We start from the raw sequence: 23879 nt of genomic DNA, 5'->3' as shown, positions 1-23879 counted from the left end.
AAACCTCTTTGAAGACAAGGCTTTCAAGTTAGAATCAGCCAATCATGGAGGGAACAGACTGCCTGTAACCACGACTCTGTGCCCTTAAAGAGTTAACAGTAAGGATCTTCAGAGATATTTTAATGTAGCCATTGTGAATGGTTACCACACTCACAATATACACAGCTGGTAGACATTTAAGAATATTCAGAAGTTTATTTGTATATCTTTATAAATATTGACAGAAATTAGTATCTCATAATGATGAATTTTGCAAAGTAAATGAACTAAAATGAAATGAGAAAAACTTTAACAAGTTCTAAGCAACATTAATGGTCAATACCTTAATTAAAAAATAGAGTACATTAACCAACTCATTGTACATGACATATATCTTCAAAACGCTCTCTGTGCTGTCACTTCAGGATTTATCTTTTATCCAAAGTATTCATTGTGTAAACAAAGCTGTAAACATAGGTACACCAATGCTGCACCAATGTTAGTACACAGAGAGAAACATCACTGTATGTGACACTATCTCCCATACCTGAAAAAGGCAGAGAAATTCTATATTAATTGACGATTTGGTGATGTTCAATACTAAGAAATGGCAGAAAGAAAATGGTTTAATTTTCAACAATTGATTGGATTCGCCTGTTGATCACATTTGACCATCAAGTTCAGAGTTGCTATATGCAAATTTGGCACAGCTGTTTTATACACAAAATTGGATCAGCATGTAAATCTTTTTGTATGGCATCAAGACTGGTTACAACATTACAATATTACAGACTGGTAGAATATCAATTTTTAATAAATTTATAAAGGAAAAAACAAATGGCAATGATACAAAATTGTTGGAGGTTTCTTACTTTTGTAGCTCCCATTCTCTATTGTCTAATGGGCAGACTTGGCGGGTTTTCAGCCACCGAGATATGCAATGAAAGTGAAAAGCATGCTGGAAAGACAGAAATAGACATTTGAGGGCAACATATTATATAGTTTAAAATAAAAAGAAAATTTGAAGAGTCAAATGAGACAAATCTTTTGCTTTAGACATATCATTTTATTTATCCAGTCAAATGTGTAATGTGTTTGTCCTGCTTTGTTGTTTTCATGAATTGTATAGTCCTTTTGTGCTGTGTTTTGTGTTGTGAAAGAGATCTTGATGTTGTAATTCAATTATGTGTTCAAGCATGGTGAACGGGCTTGCTTTCTGTAAGTTTATTCTGTGGTAGATGCTGGATTAATAGACACTAACTTATTTCAGAAAGTTTTATTTGGTCGCTGTAATTAACCTTCGTTTCAATTTTTTTGTTTTGTTTCTTTTGTTAAGGTAATTTATTTTGTTTTGTACTTAGTGGATTCATAGTTGCCAAGAATTGGTTTCGTTTCAAAGAGAGTTGTTTATTTGGTCTTTTGGCTGCTACAGAAAAATACTACTAAAATAACAAAAAGCGTTTCAATAAGAAATGGTGTGTGATGGTTTAAATATTGGTAGCAAGGTATTTCCGGCCAAATTTTAATACTCATTGCTCCTCATTATACCTTTTGTAAATAAATGAAAACGTTTTTAGTACATACATTAAACTTTGTTTCTAACTATAAAGAAGCACTCACATTGCAAACACCCCAAGCAACCGTACACTCTTCACTTGTTGCAGATGCCTGGTTAGCCTGACATTCAATACCTAAAAAATCAAACCTTTTAGCAAAACAACAGTGCAGAATGTTAACAGTCTGATAAAATTAAGGTTAGATTGGCTTAGTTATGAAATCAAACTTAGGCTAAATATATTTTCATACAAAAACCATACTGAAACAAACTAGAGTAGCTGTAACAATAAACATGAATTGTCAAATCTCTTCAATGTCAGAAAATTTTTTTATAGATAAAAACTTTCTTTTTTTCATAATTATCTTATATTTGGGTCAATTATTTAAATAGGATACATTATACTCACATAGATCCATTATATGATTTCTACAAATAGCACAATTGTCTACAACAATATCTGTAATAAAAGCACAAAAGGTTAAAACACAAGAATCATTATGACTTTGGAAAATGCAACTGAATGATCAGACAAAAACAAGGACAAGAAAATATTACTATTATATATTTGATATAGAATTACTATAATACTATAATATATACTATTATATATTTGATATAGAATTATTACAATATGCAGAAACATGTATATTATTATTATAATATACATGGGGGTCAACACACTGAGAAAGTTCTTATTATGGTTAATCCTAACCAAATTCCATCTTAATTTTGATAATTCTTAGCAGAATGCAAAACTTCTTCAAACAGGTGCTGAAAAACTTTAAGATTGCATTTGGTGATAATCGCATTATTGCATATTGAGAATACAGAATAACACTATTTCATTTGACTCTTTTATGTTAAAAGGTCAGTAAAAAAAAGTAAATATATGTATCAAAACTGGGATAAAAGGGAAAACAGTAAAATATTCCTTTCTTTATCCCACTTCCTTTCTTAAATAGACCATGTATGATCTGCAAAATTGTTGTAATAATTGTTATTGAGACTTCTGAAGAACATTCAAATAATGAAAGAATAGATCATGAAAAAAGATGCTCTGACAACCCATTGATTATTAATTTATATACTAATCCCAAGATCCAATAGCACCTTTACTTTGCTTTGAAGCCAGTAGGCAAGCATTTATTCTACACCTTTCAAATACTTTTGCTATAGTAACTTCAAAAGGGTAAAATGTGATACTAATTGTGATCTAACTTACCCCATGCCCACAGCGCAACAGCATTCCACTAAAAAAATCAATACAACAAAGTGAATTTACAGGCTTTTCATCCTGACATTCTACATTTTAAAAATAAATTAGCAAATAGGACGTTCTGTATTTGGTAGATTTAGATGCTGATTTAGATGAGACTATCATTAAGCTACTTAGCTTCATTTAATATTGAGCTAGCTTTCGATAGTAAAAGGTCAGAAAATTTGTTAACGGATAACAAAAGTAGATGCATGCATGCATTCTGCAGGAATCCGTCTGTGGTGCTAATGTGGTTCATTTCAAATATCAAATCCCCCTAATGTGAGAAAAAAATAGTTTCTTAAATATAAAATGTAATGCTTATACTTTTACCTACCAATCTGGTAGGGAGAAATGGCCTAAATGTAAGAAAGGATGGAAGCTAAATGTCTCTCGACCTCACGCTCTAAAAAACCTCACCTTCTTGACTTCGAAGCGCTTTTTCTCGGTTTTTAAAGAATTTCCTGATGTTGAGGGAGTAACATCCTGCATTTCAACATCGCCTTCTCCCATTTTTACTGAATATTTTTTCTCTAAAATTCACGACTTTCGTTGTCAAAAAGATGTATGTTGAAGTACTAACAAACTAGGCCTTCAAGGTTGAGGTCAACATGGGAAAGAGGTTGTTGTGAAATCAACAATGAGGTAAAAATAAACACTAGAGTGCGAACTCCTAATCGAGGCCCGAAGCCAGCATGCGCACGGCTACCATTTTGAATGCATGGCAAAAAAGTTCCATGCAGTACGGTAGTCATTACGCGTCGCCAGCTTTTCGGCAATATTGATGTTTCTAAACCGCAATGGTAATTTCGTGTACGGCGTACGGATGCCAAAATAGATACGGCAAAAATGTTTTGAGCAGTGATCCTTCAATGGATCCTTTGGGAAACGGAAAACCTATCGCGTTTCATAGGTACGGTATGCCATGCATGTTTTGGCCTAAAAATGTGAAATGTCATACTATGCGAAGAGCCTCGCGGCTGGGAATTTTTTTATCGTCCCTATTTCTATATGGTGAACTTTAAAATGGTTTTGATATTCTTTTGTCGGCGGAGAAAATACAACTTTTCTTTAATGCAAGTTAAGTTTTATGTATGTATTAATTGGTTTGTACATGGCTTTTGCTAGAGGATTTTGAAAAGCGTTTAGTAAATAAATCCTAATAAAGCAAACTTCGAAACATCTAAAATCCTTTAAATTTTGTAATTTTATGTTTCAAAATTTCAACACAAAAAATAGTTGAAATTAATATGCATTGCATTATACTGCAGGTTTCCAGCCAATGAAGCACTCCGTTTGCAATGGGTTAAAGCTATGAGGCGTGATAAGTGGGCCCCATCAAAGTACAGCTACATTTGCAGCGAACACTTTTTGCTCACTGACTACACTGTCCCCCCTGGTCAGCCTTACACAAAATTAAAAAAGTCAGCTGTTCCATCAAAATTTAACTTCCCCCCTCATTTACTACCAAAAGTAAAAAAGGCCCGCCGCTCCATTATCTATGCAAAACCAGTAAAGAAGAAAGCAAGCCCAGCAAAAAACACAAAAAATGCCACATTTAATATCAAGGAACATTCTTATTGTAAAAAAGCTGAAACAAAACAATCACCAACAAAATTAAGACTTAGAAGGAAGATTAAAACTCTACAACAAAATCTAAGAAGAAAAAACAAGAAAATAAAGTCATTGAATGATTTAATTCAAGCTATGACAGACAAAAATCTCCTCAGAGAAGAGCCAGCCAAACTTCTGAAAGACCAATTCTCTGGCCTCACTTTGACAATGTTTGAAAATCAAATAAAGAATTCAAAGCGAAAAGCTGGGGGTAAGAGATACCACGAGGAGATTAAGAAGTTTGCCTTAACCCTTCATTTCTATTCGCCTAAGGCATATCTATTCATGAGGAAAGTCTTTGACCTACCACATCCATCTTCTTTAAGAAATTGGCAGTCTTCTGTGAACTGTGAGCCTGGATTTTTCAAAGATGTTCTAGAAAATCTTGCTGCTCAGCTTGCCAACAACACAAACATGTCTGACTGTGCCTTAATGATAGATGCAATGGCCATAAGGAAGCAAGTGATTTATGACAAGGGCAATCAGAAATTTTCAGGCTTTGTTGATTATGGAGGTTGCATCCCGGAAAACAGTGAAGACCAAGCTTCTGAAGCACTAGCATTTCTTCTTGTTGGTCTGAGAAGTCACTGGAAATGTCCAATAGGATATTTCTTTACAAATAAGTTAAACGGGCAAATACAGGCATCACTAGTTAAGAGTGCATTGTCCTTGGTTGCTGATTATGGCTTTAGGGTTTGGTCACTAACTTGTGATGGCACATCTGCTAACCTTGAAACACTTAGGTTACTTGGTTGCTCATTCACACCAAATTATGATGGCATGATAGCCTCTTTCCAACACCCGACTAGGCCATATGATGTTTATGGAGTTCTAGATGCATGCCACATGGTTAAGCTAGCGAGAAATACATTGGGCGAATATGGGAAATTTTCTACAAATTCTGGGGATATTATTTCTTGGGAATATATTGAAAAATTATGCAAGATGCAAGAAGAGGAAGGTTTAACTTTGGCAAACAAAATTAATGTAAACCATGTGCATTGGCAGCAGCATAAAATGAAAGTAAAATATGCAGCTCAGACACTGAGCTCATCAGTTGCTAATGCATTAGAATTCTTAAAGACAGACTTAAAACATGCTGAATTCGAAAATGCTAGTGCAACTATTGTCTTCATAAGAACAATTGATAAAATTTTTGACATCCTCAATTCACGGTTTGCATTTGCCAAAGGCTTTAAACGCCCAATAAGGTTGCAAAACCTTGAATATATCGAGCAAACTTTTGCCCAATCAGCAGAGTATCTTCTGTCCTTGAAATCCAGTGAAAGGCAATTGCTTGTGTTCAGTAGACGCAAAACTTTCATACTTGGTTTTCTAATGACAATGAAATCTATTATGTCAATTGCAAAGGAACTCTTAACTGCACCAGAAAGGCCATTTAACTATGTATTAACTTACAAGTTTTCCCAAGACCACATAGAGTTGCTGTTTGCTTGTATCCGAGGACGAGGTGGTAATAATAACAATCCAAACACCTTACAGTTTAAGTATGCCATAAGGAATTTGCTGCTTAAGAATTCAATTGTTGCATCGAGCCAGGCTAATGTCATGTCATTTGATGAGAATTGCACAGGTTCTTTATTCAGTCTAAAGTGGACAAAGCATAGATCTCCCATATGCGAATATCCAAGCAATGATGATGAAATGACTGATGAGGACGCAAATGCTTTGTCTGAGAGTCTTGATAGGATTTCCTTGTCAAACTTCTCTGAAAACATCATATACTACATTGCAGGATTCATTGTTCGTCGTATCATCAAAAAGCTTGATTGCTCTCAATGTTCTGAAGCCCTCATTCTCAATTGCATGTCAGAGGAACATGACTATGTGACAGCACCATTTTCCCTGTTTCTGGATAGAAAGAACAATGGAGGGCTTATAAAAGTATCATTTGGGGTGCACAAATTAATCACATTATGTGAGAAATCATTCCGGGAGAGAGTTAAAGGTACAAGGAAGGGAGACATGAAAATCAATTCACAAGTTGGATTGATACGGAGAATGACGAACGGCGTGCTACGAAGTCAAGGCGAAAACCTAAGCAAATTATTTCCATCGTTTTCCAAACATGCACATGAAATCGACCCAGTCTTTGAGGATGATCATCTCACACAAGTTGTGAAGAAAATTTGCGAGAAATACTTCCTTCTGCGTATGCAAACTTACGCCAAGCATTACACAAGGCAGATAGTAATGAAAAACACACCAAGTTTACGACACCGGATGAACAAATTAGTTTTGTTTAAAAACACATAAACTTAAAAAACCATAGCTTTTGCTGTTTGCTTCAAATGTTTCGTTTAGAATTTGTTCGCCAAATATTAAATCCTTCATTTTAAGTGAAATATTTTATAAAGTAATTCGCTTCGAAGCTAGTTTGGTTTATTAAGGTAGGCAATGCACTGAAGCCTATGCACATTCAGTGCATTGGACGTGTAGTTAAAACAACTTACCTCCCATAGAAATCATTGCAAAAGGTCTTCCTCGGCACTGCTTTGCTTAAATTTGCACAATTTTGTCGAAAATGAAATAAAAAAGCCTTTTCCTTCTGTTTTTCCAGTAGCACAAACAGTCGTCCTCCACACTTATTTGTTGTCTTTTGCCATGCATTCAAAATGGTAGCCGTGCGCATGACGGCCTCACTCGCGTCAACGGAAACCAATGGGAGTTCGCACTCTAGTGTTTATTTTTACCTCATTGGAAATCAACCAGAAGCCCTGCCGTCCACCAACAACCCCCTCCTCCCCACCTGTCATGGACAATTTACACATTCAATTTCATGAAGATAAACCCAAACATTGACCTTATATCATACTGCATGAAAATACAAAACACAGTCAATTTCTTTTTGCATAAATAGATAGCTACCGCTAAGAATGCCGGTTGCGCAAGAGCCTTTAAAATATCCACTGGAAAAGTTTATTGTGCTGGCCACCTGGCATTTTCGGGTGATTCATGGGCGCCCGCACAAAAGGTGCCCAAAACCCTGTCAAAATTATATTTTCCTTTAAATCTGGTTAAGGGGTATACAGTGAACAAAAAGCACGGGTCTGTCACCATTACCTTGGGTACCAGACTCGCTATATATAAAATAGAATAGAGATATTTTGTTTGTCATATCATCTATTATTTTATATAGTGAGTCTGGTACCCAGGGTATTTCACCATAGACATCAGTGGATAGATTACCCTGGGTTCCAGAGCGTCAAATATAGCGAGTGGGGCGTCAAGGAAATAGGGCGTTGCGGGAGAGTGCGGGGTAGGGATAGATAGACGATGACCAGCCATCTCTCAAAAGGTACAGAGACGAGTTTCAGCTTTCTCTCTAGTGATTCATTCTTGTTCTGAATGTACCAGTCGTGGCATCTATTTACTAACTTATTGAGCTATATTTCTGTTCTTTGTCTTTTATTTACAATTTACATCAATTCAGTAGTTAACTCTCTCATTTTCTCTCGATGTCATTTTTAATGTGGTCTACTGAAATACTCGAGAAAAAGAAGATACACATGTGTGTTCAGGAAGTAAAATTCCCTCAGTCAACTCAACATCATTGAGATGTGCACTCTGAACCAATGGTCAACCTTTCTTCCTTTCCCAACATTTGTCACCAGAGTTTTAGCATGACTCTTCCCCTCCCAAATTTTTTCTAAAAATAAATAATCAATATTTTTCTGAGAATCGTCGAACTGTCTATTCTGAGCGGTATGGTATTTTGTTAAATTTTAGTCCTGGAGATGCATTCTTAGCCATTCTAGTAGGCTTAATTTCGAAAATGTTCTTAATTTCATCCTATGTCACTAAACATATACCCTGGGTACCAGACTCACTATATAAAATATTTTTATATATAGTGAGTCTGGTGCCAAGGGTACTAAACATGATTCTTAGCCCTCCCAGGTTCGATTCCGTGGCGCCGTCTCTGTTGGGGGGGGGGGGTTAAACAGCAGACTATAGCTAAGTGGGTGATGATTAACTGTATTGCTTTAAGTACAGTTTTTGAATTATTCGAGGGGGGGGGGGATTTAGTTCTGTCAGCTGCTCCCTTTCTTGCAATTTTGTCAAAAAGTCAATGGAAAAGCAAAAAAAAATCGACGAAAAACAGAATTCTCGTAAACGAGGCTAGTGCCATGCTCCATTTTGAAAACCGATTCTTGGCGGTTCGGGTAAGTCTGAAGCAGATATGTCACTTTTCTAGGAAGACAATTTTTGATTGAACAGTTATTCGCTTTTATCATTCTACGAGGAGTTACAAAATTTGAAAACGCATTGAAGAACAAATAAAGCAAAACAAAGTTCCCCAAAACCAACCATATAGCGGTGCCCGACTTGCTTTGGATAGCAAGACAGGAAGCTGTCATGTTTGGATCAACTCCGAAAACTCCTTTTGGCACTGGGGGGTTTGGAAACACAAGTTCTAGTAAGTATAAATTGACCAATAAAACTCTTTATCTCTTTTGAGCAAAACAGATTTGTGTTGCGAAATTGGGTTGAACAATTAGGCAACCACTCGAAGTTTATTAGATGAAAGTTAGACCTGATATGATTTGCATATCGATAGCTAGGCCTACCTAAAAGACCAGACCGGGTCCTTGTCAAAATCAGCATTAACAAGTTGAATGGTTAGAAGACAGAGGACAAAGTTTCTGGTCTGGCTTGTAGTGCTGATTATTCCCCTTTAAAACAGTATAATTTTCAGTCCCTATAAGTAAAGTAATTTTCTATAACTCCCTTGTTGTCATTGTTTAGCTGGATTATAGATGAAATCCTGGTCCATTTTTACAGGATAAAAAACAGGTCTAAAGTCAATTGGCTATGTTTTTTAGGTTTATTTGGAGCCAAAACACAGGCAACATCAGCTTTCGGAACACCAAGCTTTGGAAATACATCATCTGCATTTGGTGGCGGAACCTCTACTTCTGGTCTCTTTGGCAGTAGCAATGCTGGCAGCAGTCTGTTTTCACAACCATCAACACAGCAATCAACAGGTGTTTTTTGTTATTCATTTAGTTGTTCAAGACTATATATATGTTTATGTACAACTACACTCATTTTTTTATAAGAAACTGGCTGTAAGAAACGAGTACTGGACATTCAGAAAAAATTAAGAAACTTCAGTGCTCAAAGCAAAAAAATTAAGAAACTATTAAATCGTGATAAAACTGAAAACAACGAAATTTTGTAAAATCCAAAAACAAGATTGCCCTAATGGCCTAGAACTTAAGACGCAAGGGATAAAAATATACTTCCCACATCTAAATACAGCATCAGAACGGAAGCGAATCTCTTGAAGCGATAAATCACAAACATTTCATAACATCATTCATGACATCATAATTAAGGAACTCTTAAGAAACAATGAGTATTGAAATTCCCAGAACATTAAGAAACTGGAGTACTCAACATCAACCTTTGTTTCTTATAAAAAGAATGTGTGTATTCAGACCTGGCCATAAGACTTTTAGCAGAGGGCAATAAACATCTCTCCGGGTAATTTCCAGGTGAGCTCTTTGTAGATAAATAAGAATAAAATCAAAGAGAAAATTGATTTCAAGGAGAGTGATTTACTATTTAGAGCAACTTTGGGAGCAGCATGTAGCTCAGCTCCAGCATTTGAGGAGGTTTCTTTTAAAGTGATATATTCTATATGTATATACTTTTAATGGTTTTTTAATGTTATCTAATTACCCTCCATTTGTTTTTTGAGTTTTTATATGCTAGGGGCAATTGCCTCCTGTCTTCAAAAAGGTTTTGCAATTTTCTGTCCGGTATTTCTATTTTGCACTTTATTCCCCTTCCCATCTAAATTGCAGACACCTATACTATCACTCCCTATTAGTTTCTATGCAATTCCCTTTTGCAGCACATCAGAGTTTTTGTTAAGAATTGGTAGCCAGTGTTTCAACTTAATGGTTTGATCTAACCAACAACTAGAATGAACTTCTAGCAAATCTGATGTCAGTTTTGCATTTCAACCCAATTTATTACAAACTTGAGATATAGCATGTATTTCTAAGTAAAATTCCTTTTTTGCTTCTTTGTTGTGGTCAGCTTTTTTGAAGGAAGCCCATAAATCCTTACTGCTCAAATGAACTCCAAAATATCATCAAATTCTTATTCAGTGTATTGAGCTTCAGTTATTCTTTTGTAAGAATGTTAGTGACAGACGGCTGAATGTTCTTTCAAATTTTGAATTTGATTCAGAAATTGATATGATAAAACTTAATCCTTTACAAATGTTTGGAAATTCAGGCCTGGCCGTTTGTATTTTTATAGGTGAGCTGTGAATCGCTCCCCTTATTTGCTGAGGCGATCTAAATCAGAAACACATAGAATGTACTTTAAAGACAATTGACAGATGACTTAATAAGCCCCTTTAGTATCTGTGGGTTGCCTTTAAACAGTCTCGAAGTCAAGGAGTATGCTGTTTTACTTCTTTCAATTTGCATTTGCTTTAACCGTGACTTCACAAACTGCTAGATGAAACGATGATCATGCTTTGCCAATAATGCGAAACATGTCACCGTTATAGTTTTTCACCCAATCTGGGTTTTTCAGTAAATGCTGCTGGATAGTAGAATTCCATGTTTTGGTTTTCGTTTTTGATCTGCAAGCCAGAGTACCTTTTTCTTTTTAAGGGATAGTTTTGTTTCTATTGCTGGAAGGGACCTGCTGTCTTGTTATATTCCCAATCTACAATTTCTACCAATTTCTTTGACTTTCCTTCCAAAAATATTCCTTATTTCTTAAGATTGAAAGGTTCTAATTGCTACAAACATACCTTTCAGTTAACTATCCTTTTCCAAATATTTCGAAGTTTATGCCTATCATAACAAAAACTGCCCAACAAGCAAAAAGTTATTTGCAAAAAATGCAATGACAGGAGAAATCGCTGTTACAAAAATAAACCAATTGACCCTTGTGCGTTTTCATAATTCTCTGAATAGGAAATTTTAGGGGAGCGTTTCTCCCTTCATGTTCTGTTTAGGAGAGCAATTCATAGCTCGCCTCAGGTTGCGAGGGGAGCGTGGAGGCGAGCGTGGAGGCGAGCGGGAGCTATGGCTCGCCTCAAACAGCCAGGCCTGAAATTCTTCAAAAAAGTTAGTCATGATAGATTTTTCGCGATCTTGAGCTGCAGGGAGCTTTTTATAGTAGCTGAGCTTCTAAATTTTGAAGTTTCAAATTGGCCTGATTATTTTTTATATTGCATATGCAACTTATCTTGTGTGCTCCATTGACAGCTTGCACAACCTTTTGATTATGACAGGCCACTTTAATGTTTTTTACATTTCAAGGCTACATGTTTGATGCTTGCAAAACTTAAAAGTTTTTTATGTACTGTAGAACTCTAAACTTTCAACATCTGGCTGTATGTAGTTGCAGAACAAAATGTCAGGTTGTCACTCTGGTGATGGTATTAAATACGTAATTCTTTATTAATGACATATTTATTGTCTAATTTCTTCTTATTACAGTGCATGATACATGCTCTATTAGGATTATTTTAGTTGGCCAAGATGCTTTTTTATTCTTGAAAATTTTTTTAATTTTTAAGTCATTTGTCATTTTCAGGTTTTTCCTTTGGTCAGCAGAAAACTGGTGGGCTTTTTGGGACCAGCACTCAATCTTCAAATTTCTTTCAAACACCACAGACCACCAGTACCTTTGGAGGTTCGTGTTTTTTTTAAGTTTCTTTTACTTTGGCACGCTCAGTCTGAGAATCACAATTCTTAAGGATAGCTGGCATAGCAACTCAGACTCTAGCAATATACATAAACAGTAACAGGTCTATTAACAATTGCCTTTATCAGGCCTTGCTCTAAGCAAAATGAAGGTGCTCCATAAAAAGAGCCCCTTAGAAACTCTAGGCGCTCTATTTAGCACCTTTAAATAAAATATCCTTGAGAGCATCCTTCAAGAGCTTTGGAAGATCGAGAGCTTCATATCGAAAGCTTTGGAAGAGTGTTAAATAAGAAATTCAACGGTGATACCAAAAAAGCACCATAATATGAAACAACAAAACATGCAGCAAACACTATGTTAATACAAATATAGAAATATAGGAAAACGCATGGCTTTAAGTCGAACATTAGCTTTGTTTCCCTTTTTATGCTATTCTTTCTATAAGAGACACTAGAACATCTACTACTCGCGAAAGCAAATGAAAACTGAAAAGCACTGCGGTAATTTGGACGGAAATGTGATCTCTGATTTGCAAAGGTGATTATTATGAAAAAACAGAAAATAATACTTCAACAGAAGACTAAGGCTAAGCTTGAAAATCAAATAAATCTTCTGGAGATGAGGGTTGATGGCCTGTGACCTTGGTGGTTATTAGCGGGTTATTAGATTAAAAATGGTATCGAAAACCCAACGTTGAATTTGCTGCATTTTTTTCTCAAGGGGTAATCTTACGCAAATCATAATATTGCGGTCTATTGGGAAGATAGTTTATGCTTGATCAAGTTTATTAGACAAAGGCCAAGAAATTATTTTGCTCCGTGGTAATATTGTTTTGACGTTTTGAGGGGCTCTATAAATCGCTCTCCAAGGCTTCTTTTGGGTGCGCTCTAGGCGCGCGCGCTCGATCGAGCGCCTTTCCGGGCAAGGCCTGCCTTTATGTATTATTATTTATTAAGCTGTAATATCTGTAAGTCCTCAATTTGAATATAATATTGAATATTGCAAATGAAACTTCACATTTGGGGCATTTTTGCAAATAGGAGCTTGTTGAGAATGCAACTAGCAAAGGTCTTCTTTCTTTATTTTCCTACTTTGTTGAAAACAAGTTAGATTCCAATTTTGCAGGGTTTGGCACAAATACAGCTCCAGGGACAACCTCCACTGGGTTGTTTGGAAGCAGTTTTGGGACAAGTACTTCAAATCCAATTGGAGGAGGAGGAGGACTCTTTGCTGGAAGTTCAGGTATATTTTTTAAACTTTACAAATGAATGTTTGTTTTTTTCAAAAATTGATTTTGATGATAATGAATTTAAAATCGATAAATAAAATCTGGCAACAACTTCAAAAATTCTTTGTTAATATTCTGGAGATACAAAAACTCCAAGATATGGTTTATCATTTGTACTTTCAGATAGCCATATAAAAGCAGATTTCTATTCATCAATTTTATGGCTGGATATGCACCCTGAGATATTTTAGGTATCCTCATTAAAACCAATTCTGGGCTAGTGAGCTCTAAAATGAGAACGCTCAGGGCATTGGTACATCCTTAGTCAACAAGAAAACCTCGTAATAAACCAATGAATTTCAGACAGAACACAGATGATGTTGTGAAGAGGAGAGTCTATTTGTGATTATTTTGCATTTTGTAGAACTATTTTATTTTTCTGTATTCTCAACAGCTTTTGGCAGTGCTGCACCAAATGGAACAACTGTGAAGTTTAATGTTAGTTCATTACCTATTCAACTTACTTTCCCTTCTTGCTAAATTTAATTGTGTTGATGTTTTTTAAGCTTATCCAAATCAAGTAGGTAAATGCAGCTCAATTGAGGAAAGTATCTTATTGGAAGTTAAAGATATATATATATATATATACTTGTTATATATTATTTATTAGTACTTAATTTGCATAGGTTTCATGTTATTTTCAATTTAGATATTGTTTTTGTATTGAATGCAATTAAACTAGAGTAAGACTAAAATAAGTTAAGTCCATTGCCATGTCCTCTTATCGTTTTTTCAAACTCTTCATGAAGCAGTATTTTATTATCTGTCTTCCTTGGTCTTAAAACCAAAGCTAATTAATATTTTCAACTATGATTTGTTCAGCTTTGTGCTAGAAACAATATATTGATATTTTTGACAATCGATGATCTTTGCCTTGCAGCCTGTCACTAGTACCGAGAGTGTCAACAAAAATGGCACAAGTATTAATGTGCAAACCAAGTACCAATGTATCACTTCAATGAAAGAATACGAGTCAAAAAGCATTGAGGTTAATCAGCTGCTTACTTTCTAACTTTTGATCAACAAATATTTTTGATATGCTACATTAAGAAATATTATCAGAATTTTTCAGGCTCCATCCATTTCCACTTGTATTTAAAGCCGAAAACCCACTCCGGAAAATGATCTGCGGATCAGATCAGATCAGATCAGATCGTGTTGTTCTTTCGATCTGTGGATTGTTTTAGATTGGAATGCACATTGACATTATCTCCACTGGATTCTTGCCTCATGATGCAAGTGCTCTATTGTTTAAAAAGTTCTAATTCGATTTTGATCAAAAGAAAACTACTGTACTGGAACGGTTCAAAAAAAGTTGAAATGATTTCAATTTTTTTTCCGATCCGTTTTGATCCGTCGCGGATCAGTCATGTGACCATTTTTGCATCCAAAGCCCTTGCGAAACACAAAATCTGATCCGATCCGCTGATCATTTTCTGGAGTGGGTTTTTGGCTTAAGAAATTCTTTTTGGATCAGACTGTACATTTTCATATAAAAAGTAATAAGATTTTTAAAAAAGCTGAGTTTGTCATAAGATGAAGAAAATACCAGGATTTGTTTAAAATGTAATAACGGTTCCAATTTTGACAGAAAATAATGTGTTTTTAAATACCAGTGTTTTAGTTTAATATGTAAGTTTAAAACTTGTTTTTTCTTGAAAACTGCTTTTTAGATTTATTTTGATTTACAGCTTTATAAGCACAATAAGAAACTTGGAAATTAGTTTTGTTTGTTTGATACTCAAGTTTGAAAAAGTTTGCCTCCAGTGATTTACAAGTGGGGTTTCAAATGCCGGCTTTTAAATTATTTAGTGGTCATTTCATTTGATCATATATTGATTTGTGTGTACATCTGTACTTGTTTTCCTCTTTCATTCTATTAAAGGCGGTAAAACTTTATGGAACAAAAAGAACATAAAACTAAGTCCATTCAAAACTTTCCTTGCTGTAAATCTTATCCCATTTCAGGAATTGCGTTTTGAAGATTACACTGCAGGAAGAAAGACAGGATCAAATGCATCATTATTTGGCAGCAGCACAAACAAGCAGCAACCCTCGTTGTTTGGATCAAGTACAACAACTGGATTCGGCCAGAATAAAACAGCAACATTTGGAGGTATCACTTCATTGCATAGTTACAAGCTTGTTACTTTTTTGCCGAGCAAAATCATGAAGATATAACATTATAATTGATCATCAATTAGTAAAAATGTGAACATTCTGAGATATAGTCTGAAATGTAAAACATCAATATTTAGCCATATTGAAGTTTTATATTTGTAAACGTGACTAACATAGGTACTCCTATGGGTTGTGATGCTCAGGTCCTTTAAATATAGGGTGGATTCCTCCAAGCCCTAAAAAGGGGCAAAATAAAATACGAAAAATCTGTATTTTTAAGATTTGTACCTTTAAGGGTCCTCGACTGAACCTCAGCGGCAGTTGTCTCACTTGCAAAACATTTCTATATTTAAGACACTTCTTTTCTGCATTTACAGAGGACGGTTAAATTTGCCGTATCTTGGAATATCTTGCTTCTGCACCGTGTGGGGTTCACATATGGAGTATCTAAAGTGGTAGCTTTCCAGCCAATAAATTGTTTTGTAGTATGGCAGATCGCGTTCTCATACTGACAAAGCAACAATCGAGTATGAAAGGATTACCATTGTTGCGTGGGAAAAGGCATTACTTAAAAAGAGTGCTAGTTATATTCAAAAACTAGCCTCGGTATTTAGTTTAGTTAGGTATTTATTCCTTGTTTAGCTTGATTAAGTGTTTAGACAACTTGATTTTAGATGTTTTAAACGCAATTTTTGCTAATACAGTTGTTATTTTCAAGGATTTGGTCAAACAGCAACTACAAGCTCTTCACTGTTTGGTCAGTCTAACCCAAGTGGAGGAGGTCTTTTTGGCAGCAAGCCGATAGGAACTGGCTCTATTTTTGGTGCAACTACGACAACTACCAATTCTGGGTTCGGTTTAGGAACAAGTGGTGGTTTGTTTGGGCAGACAAGCACTACAGTGAGTTGATGCTATATTTTGAACCCTTTTATTTCGAAGATGTGAATGTTTGCACTGCAATATCGTTCTTAACCGCACCCTGGCCTGCAAAATTTGCCGATCTTGGACAATTATCGAGTCCTGATGTGTGTATCATGATTTGGGTTTATTTTCAACCACAGAATAAAGCATGTACAATTGAAACGACACCAAGATGAAGAGGGAAGGGGATAAGCCGAATTTAAGACATTCCTTTGTCCCATGTAAATAGCATGTTCGCAAAATGTCTCAAAATGAAGATGGCTTGGGAACGAAAGAACTGAAGTTGCGACTGAACTATTTTGGAACCTGAATTATTCACATTGAGTAAACATAATGCCGCAGTCTTTGCACTAAAAGACTTGATATATCTTCTGCATGCTATATATTCGGCGATTGCATAAAAAAAACATTGATAAAAATGCGCAGTTTCGAATCGAGTTTTGTCGATTTTTTATCGATTTATATTACAGTACCCCACATCAAATCGTGTTAATTATCATATTTGTTTTAGGGACCACGTTTTGGCTCAACTGGCACAGCAACTGGGGGACTTTTTGGTGCCAGCACAGGTTTTGGTGCAGCGCAGAAGACATCAACTACTGGCGGTCTGTTTGGGACTAGCACCTCGACGTTTGGTCAGCCACAGGTATGACGCATCCTCTGTTTTTTATCTTTTATTTTTTATTTCTATTTTTGACGCAGTTTCTCTCTATTTCATATAACATCTGTAATTGCACAGTATTGTTTCTCGTATAAAGCACTTTGTTTAGAAAGAGCCTGAAACTTGCACACTGGCGTTAAGATGCTTCGTGACATCTTTCTTGGGAGTTTGCTACCAAATCAATATGATAGCTTCGGAAGATATTTTGGTTTCCAGAAAGAGAAACAAAAAAAGAAAGAATTTATAGAGAATGATACTAAGACTTTAAAACAAAAGAATCCACAAAATTCGGATACAAAAAAGAAAAGCAATAAACCAGTCAGCAATGATTATTCAGCCATATGATCATAAATTTGAGAACTATCGGGAACAAACTTGTGATAAATGGTATTAAACCTCTATGATCAAAGTTTCAATTTGCTGCAAAATTGGCGTATACATTTATTGAATCTGTGAGTCACAATCAAAATTAACAATTTGGTTGCTTTGCAAATTAGATCAGCATACTTAATAGTAATAGCAGTACTGCAGAATAATCTTTTAAAAAATAAAATGAAAGTATTATTATCTACGTAAGCCAAATCTCAATAGACTCAACTTAATTTGATACATTACGTAGAGAATCTTTTATCTTAACTACGGTGCCAATGAGAATTTCTTTTTTCATTTCTGATAGCCACCCACCTTTTAAGCACGATGAGGCCATGACTGGCTAAGCAGAGTTGTCACTGCCTTAGTCTTTATCTCATTCAAAAGAGTCTATCGTTTGATTATGTACTTTAAATAGCCACTTGCGAAAACAAAATGGAAGGGTTTGAATATCTTTATAATTAAGATTTTAGAGAGCAGATTAAGTACCCTGTTAACTGATTTGTCGACTCTTTCATATATTACGTAATTTCTTGTTGAACTCTAAGATTTTTACAAATATCTTCACCTTTCATTGTTTCTCGAATTTTAGTCTGGTGGTCTATTTGGCGCGACGTCTAAACCATTCACTTTTGGAACTACAAGTTCCGGAACATCAACATTTGGAGGGAACACGTTTGGCACCACTGGTGCAACTGGGTTGTTTGGATCGACGGCTACCTCGAAGCCAGCATTTAGCTTCAACCCGTCAGGTACCTCTGGGTTTGGGTCCACTCTTGGAAGTTTTGGAACCAGTACGTCACTAGGATCTGGTGGATTGTTTGGTTCAAGCACCGGTACAACAACCGGTGGAGGGTTATTTGGTGGACAGACGAGCACAGGGTTCGGAACCGGACTGGGAGGAACCTCTGGTTTTGGTTCAACTCTCGGTGGTACCACAGCCATAGGAGGTAAGTTGTTGAGACCATTTTATATTAACGTTGTCCCATGTTATCATCGTTTACAGGTTTTCTGTCTCAATTTTGGCAAGGCATATTGAATAAGAATCAGTTCCCTCTCAAGATTGACGAGTGGATTGAAAATTTCAAAGGCTTACCAGATGCGTTATATCACAATGTATCAGAGGCATCTATTATGAAAACAAACTATTATTTCAATGAACATCTAGTTGTGTACATAATAGTTTTTCTGTTAAATGATAAATAAAGGAACTAGCAGATTTACTGCAGTGTTGTGTTAGGTCATGTTTTTCTAGACAAGCAGTTAATGAATAACTGTCTTTAGATTTACATACTTTAACATAATTTTATGACATATCTCTACAGGTTTAGGTGGACTTGGTGCAGCAACTGGACTAACGGGAAACCAGAATCTTGCTGGGCTCACTGGCGTGTATGTTGTTTCAATTTTCATTTTATCAAACCTCTTTATTTTGTAACTCTTTTATTTCAGGGAGGGAAGGGTTGTTGGTTGGGTCTTCTCAGGCGTGGAATTTTTTGTTGCTGCGTACACAATCCTTCTTTACGTACACAGAATAATAGCTTGCTTGTTGTAGTTTGAAAATTTCTTGGTTTGCGCCTGAAAAGATGTTGATGATGCAGAAAGAGGAAACCACCAAGGGAAAGGGAAAGGGAAAGGTTTTTTTCTCACAAGAAGTGGGATTTGGTGTTGTAACTACTCCAAAGTCATATACAATAGCAATTTATATGTTTTATGGGAATTGAACTGGTTTGAAAAACTGCTATGTTTTATTAGAATTATGGGTTTCTTTTTGCAAACCTTTCTCACGTCGATCAATAGTTGACGCATAATATTTGCATTTGCTGGCTATGTTCAGACTTTATATCAGGCCTGGCCATAAGACTTTTAGCAGGGGAGCTGTAAACAGCTCTCCTAGTAATCTACAGGTGAGCAATTTCTAGATGAAAAAAGAATATAAACAAAAGTAAAAATTGATTACAAGGAGAGCAATTAGCTTTTTAAAGCAATTAAGGAGAGCAATCTGTAGCTCCCCTCCAGCATTTGAGGAGAGCTTGGAGGGGAGCAAGAGCTATGGCTCTCCTGAAATGGCCAGGCCTGTTTGTATGTATCTTAAGATAAAACTGTGGGATACTACTGACCGTTTCTCGCACGCAAAGCTATATTATTTGGAATGAGTAGCTTCTTGCAAGCGGCCCTATGTAAGACGCGGTCTGTTCTTCGTATAAATTCGTATGCATTCTTCTTCGATTTTCCAGCAACCAGGCCAGCTTTGCCGCGTTTCAGCAGCAGCAAGTTCTTCAGCAACAACTCAAGGCATTGGCAAATTCTCCTTTCGGTGACTCTCCCCTCTTCAGAAATTTAACGGTAAGTTGCAATAAAGTTGCAATATAATGATTTCAAATGCTAAAACCTTTGTTCAAAAGCAGCTTGTTTGTAAAGCTGGCAAACGGTACAATATGTCTGTCACAAAAAGGCGCTGCATGTCTCTCGCAAAAGGGCGCTGCATGTCTCTCGCAACATGTTTTTCCTAGTATGCTGCCCTATTTCTTTCTTTCACATCTCACTTTCCCTTTGTTTCGTTTCTTTCTCTCTCCACCAGGTACTTCATTTAAAAGTCTACAAAAACATGTTATGTCGTTTCTTGAATTTAGCATTTTTCAGTCTCTATTTTGAAAAAACATCCCACGCTAACTTTTAGATAAAAATGAAAAATTTTCTTAAATATTTTATCGTGTAGCTTGCAGTTATTTTTACTTAAAGGGAAAACGTCATTTTTGTTGCCATTGAAAGGGATAAAAAAGAAATGGGAAAGCAAAGATTACATTTTCTTGCCAATGCCTAATTTTCCCATTTTCCCAACTATTTGTTGGGTATAATGTTTATTGTGGTAAAATGTTCTCTGCCAACTTTAAAGGTAATGTGTCCATATAAAAGGACTGCGTATACCCAACTTGTCAAGCCACCCATCAAAATAACGGTTTGCGATTGGTTAGTATTCTTGCGATGCAAAACTGCTCACATGAAAAGCTGACCTCGCAGCAGGATAAATAAACAGAACGACCGTAATGACTGGGGCGATGACATGAAAAATCACATGTTTCTGAAATCCCCGCAGAGTCGCTTGCTTTAGCTGGACACATTACCTTTAAAAAAAATTTTCCAATTCTTTTTGCAGCCCTGATTAACATCATCTAGTTATATATACATATACATGTGAACTCAAAGATGCATTTTCATTCTTAACCGTAAATATTGGCATTTTGTTTCAGGCTTCAAGAAAAAACGATTCAAATGTTACCGTACCAGTACCTTCGTCTAAGTCTGCTACAGCGTCCTCACATTACAAGGTGAATAAGTATAGCTTTTCTTCAACTAAAGCCTCTGTAGTCATATTATGCCAGAATTTCCATTTTCATATCTATGGTTTGTCGAACGAATATTCTACAACCGTTATTACATCAAATTTGGATAGTTGAAGAAACCAATGAAAATTACTGTTTTACCTGTCTGGCTTATTTTTTGATGCCGTGTAGGCAGAGCTGTACAGGGGTATAAAACAGGACGGTTTTAGGTTACGACCCTGAGTTGCACACTTAAGGCGATCATTAGGCAACTGTTGAAGAAATGAAGCTGTTTTTTAATCCAAGTATCCTAGTTATTTACAATAACATTTGTTTACATATGTTTACATCATGTTTCTTCTGTGGTAGATAGGAAGAACTAAGGTAAGTAGATGATTTCAATAGAGAACGGGCACGAAAGTATGTTCGTTCTTACGAAGCTTTTTTCTGTTGGCTTTAAATAAGCCTTCAATTCTATTAACATATATACAATCTATGCTTTCATTTTTAAGTAAATAATTATTCTAACTTTCAGGTTTTTTCAAAACCCGCAATTAAGGTCAGAATGAAATCTTCTCCATTCTTGGCCTCAACAAAGGTATGTATAAAATCATCACAATTCTGTGTATTAATCACCTTCCTGTGAAAATTAAGAGAAGACAAATTTTCAGAAATTCCTTGATTAAAAATAGCATTCATTGTAATACCAGATTTTTCTTGATTGTTTTTGCCAATTTTTAGACATCTCTATTTGACGGAATTGGTGATGACTATTGCGAAGAAGACGCTAATCTCACTCCAAGGAGAAGTGTAAAGAAACTGGTCATTAAAGGCAAATCGAAGGTTCTACCTCTTCATCTATTCATCTCACTTTACCAATTATTTGTTTTCCTAGGCTACCCTGATGTTTTATAAGCCTTTACTTAAAACTGTAAATGTTTTTTTTGTTATATATTTATTTGTAATTTAAAGCAATGATATCATATCATTTTAAACACAACAAGCAGGTAAAAATAATTTTTCTTTATGCATTATGAAATAATTCCATCCTTTATATATATTCACGTCTACGTCATGAGATTCTACACAGAGCCTACAGGCATTTCCTGTAGGGCTTTTACACCCAAAAAACTTCATTAATACTGTTAAGGAATTCTGTCATGCAGTAGAACGGCTGATTGTTGTCCTGTTTTCTTGAAATGTTTCAAATTTGGAGATACCAATATTGATATTACTATCAATGTCATATTCTACAGTATAAGGTTCAGAATATTATAACCAACATTTTATTCTTTTCCAAGGGGTATTTAAATGGCACTGTGGAAAGCTCTCCACTGCGTTTGCGAAGCACAACTGATGTTGATTATGATGACTTGGTATCAAGGATTCCTGCAATGCCAAGATTGCCAGCCGATAGCCAGTCTGAAAAGGTGCCTACTGAAAATACAGTAGCGTCTCCCGTATTGAATATTGTCAAAGAGAAAGCTGATGAAAATAAGGAAACATCCGTCAATGAAGCCGATAGCACAGTGGATAGCAGTGATGCGGAGGAGCATTCAGATTCTGATGAAGAGACGGAAAACCCTTGCGGAATTGTTTTGAAAAGGTCAGCAATAGTCCAGCCTTTTATGCCACTTCCATAGAAAAGAGTTGTACTCTTTTCCAATGTCTTCATTTGAATTTCACGTTTTAATGTCTCTACAGGCTTGAATACTGCACAATCACATTTTATTCCACATCCATACATAAAAGTGCTACTCTATTCCAATGTCTTCATTTGAATTTCACGTGTTATGTCTCTACAGGCCTGAATACTACACAATCCCTTCTACCAAAGAATTGAATAAAATGGATCTCAGTGATGGAAAATGCCTTGTCGAGAACTTCATTGTTGGTAGAGAAGATTATGGTGAAGTTAAGTTTTTGGGAACTACAGATGTGAAAGATTTGAATCTGGACAAAATTGGTAAGAGAAAGCTCTAACAAACATTTATTGCGTTTTTTGACGATTGTTTTGAAACCGACAGGCCTCATGTTGTCATTTGGATTCGCTCTTGGATGCAAGCAAAACATACGTAAAAGATTCGTTCGTAAAATGCTGTGAATATAGTGGATTCATGTGCTTGTTGATTCTAGCTAGAATCACTTACAAGGATGTGGACAGAGGTGGAAAAAGTATCGGAACCTGGGAACGTAGTTCCCAGAAATTTTTCTAGATGAGAATATTAGCAGAAAGTATGGATTACTTTTTTCAAGAGGTAGATATATTTGAAGCTTTGATAGCTTGCCCAGCAAGCCAATTTTCAAGTATGAAATGGGTTTATTTGGAAAATATTGTATTCTACACCTGTCTCGTTTTACAAGGAACGCCAGTAATTTACTTCAGCTTTTGATGTTTTAAACTTTTAAACTTGCGAAGTTTTATGACTTGTTTGTCTTTTGCGATCTGCAGTCTTCTTCAGAAGAAGAGAAGCGGAAGTGTACCCAGACGATTATCCAAATAAACCAGAAGTTGGAAAAGAATTAAACAAAAGATCAGAAATCAGCCTTCACAAAGTCTGGCCTAATGACAAAACGTCGCATACACCAATAAAGGTAAACTGTTTGGTTTTTCTGAATTTAATTGTTTCTACCCTTTGAAACTACGCACAAGCTTAGGACGTTAGTTCCTATATCCCACTCAAGCATTCTTTTACCTGCTTACTCTGTTAATTTCTCTATATTCCTTTTAATACTTATGTTGTTTACTCAATACTGTAACGATTAGGGCAAAAAGAATATGTATATACGTATTATTTTACATTTACGCTTTTTAGCCAATCTATCGTCCTTGTGTTGTTTTAATTTTTGCTGTTTAGCTGCCTTTTTAAAACTAAACTGTTTATCCTGCATCAGCATCATCACAGATGTTGTGAGCTTAGACCTTTATACTTTGAAACGTTAGTTTTGTCTCCAAGGCTCTTGTTAAAACATAAATACAATCCCTTTCCTTCGTCTCTACACGTCTTGTATCTCTGTTTTCTTTTCGGAACAGCCACAACTTATATAATTTGCTCTCATTTAATCAAAGTTTCACTTCCCATCTG

The 23879-nt window shown here is 35.7% G+C and overlaps 2 protein-coding genes across 2 annotated transcripts in view; one reads left to right on the top strand and one right to left on the bottom strand.

The window, feature by feature from the left end:
* Nucleotides 1-65: 65 nt before the first annotated feature.
* Nucleotides 66-3400, bottom strand: LOC135686424 (RING-box protein 1). Its single transcript, XM_065202651.2, has 6 exons — nucleotides 3213-3400; nucleotides 2760-2787; nucleotides 1944-1994; nucleotides 1600-1670; nucleotides 852-937; nucleotides 66-526 (listed from the first exon to the last, which is right to left on the bottom strand). The coding sequence occupies exons 1-6, from the start codon at nucleotides 3303-3305 to the stop codon at nucleotides 514-516; spliced, it is 342 nt and encodes a 113-aa protein (XP_065058723.1). The 5' UTR covers nucleotides 3306-3400; the 3' UTR covers nucleotides 66-513.
* A 5147-nt stretch (nucleotides 3401-8547) lies between these two features.
* Nucleotides 8548-23879, top strand: part of LOC135686161 (nuclear pore complex protein Nup98-Nup96) — a 29890-nt gene continuing 14558 nt past the window's right edge. The window contains exons 1-18 of the mRNA XM_065202347.2: nucleotides 8548-8847; nucleotides 9254-9415; nucleotides 12000-12098; nucleotides 13236-13352; nucleotides 13793-13836; nucleotides 14279-14386; nucleotides 15367-15514; nucleotides 16238-16419; nucleotides 16952-17086; nucleotides 18063-18420; nucleotides 18796-18862; nucleotides 19708-19816; nucleotides 20722-20799; nucleotides 21329-21391; nucleotides 21535-21636; nucleotides 22095-22399; nucleotides 22599-22759; nucleotides 23246-23388. Of these exons, the coding sequence (XP_065058419.2) occupies nucleotides 8787-8847; nucleotides 9254-9415; nucleotides 12000-12098; nucleotides 13236-13352; nucleotides 13793-13836; nucleotides 14279-14386; nucleotides 15367-15514; nucleotides 16238-16419; nucleotides 16952-17086; nucleotides 18063-18420; nucleotides 18796-18862; nucleotides 19708-19816; nucleotides 20722-20799; nucleotides 21329-21391; nucleotides 21535-21636; nucleotides 22095-22399; nucleotides 22599-22759; nucleotides 23246-23388 (2442 nt within the window). The 5' untranslated portion in view covers nucleotides 8548-8786. The remainder of the gene's footprint in view (nucleotides 8848-9253; nucleotides 9416-11999; nucleotides 12099-13235; nucleotides 13353-13792; nucleotides 13837-14278; nucleotides 14387-15366; nucleotides 15515-16237; nucleotides 16420-16951; nucleotides 17087-18062; nucleotides 18421-18795; nucleotides 18863-19707; nucleotides 19817-20721; nucleotides 20800-21328; nucleotides 21392-21534; nucleotides 21637-22094; nucleotides 22400-22598; nucleotides 22760-23245; nucleotides 23389-23879) is intronic.

Source organism: Rhopilema esculentum, chromosome 6 (assembly GCF_057945365.1).
Source record: "Rhopilema esculentum isolate cy_ngs chromosome 6, ASM5794536v1, whole genome shotgun sequence".
Taxonomy (NCBI): domain Eukaryota; kingdom Metazoa; phylum Cnidaria; class Scyphozoa; order Rhizostomeae; family Rhizostomatidae; genus Rhopilema; species Rhopilema esculentum.
The sequence above is the reverse complement of the archived record's forward strand: the minus strand, read 5'-3'. Positions and strand labels throughout refer to the sequence as shown.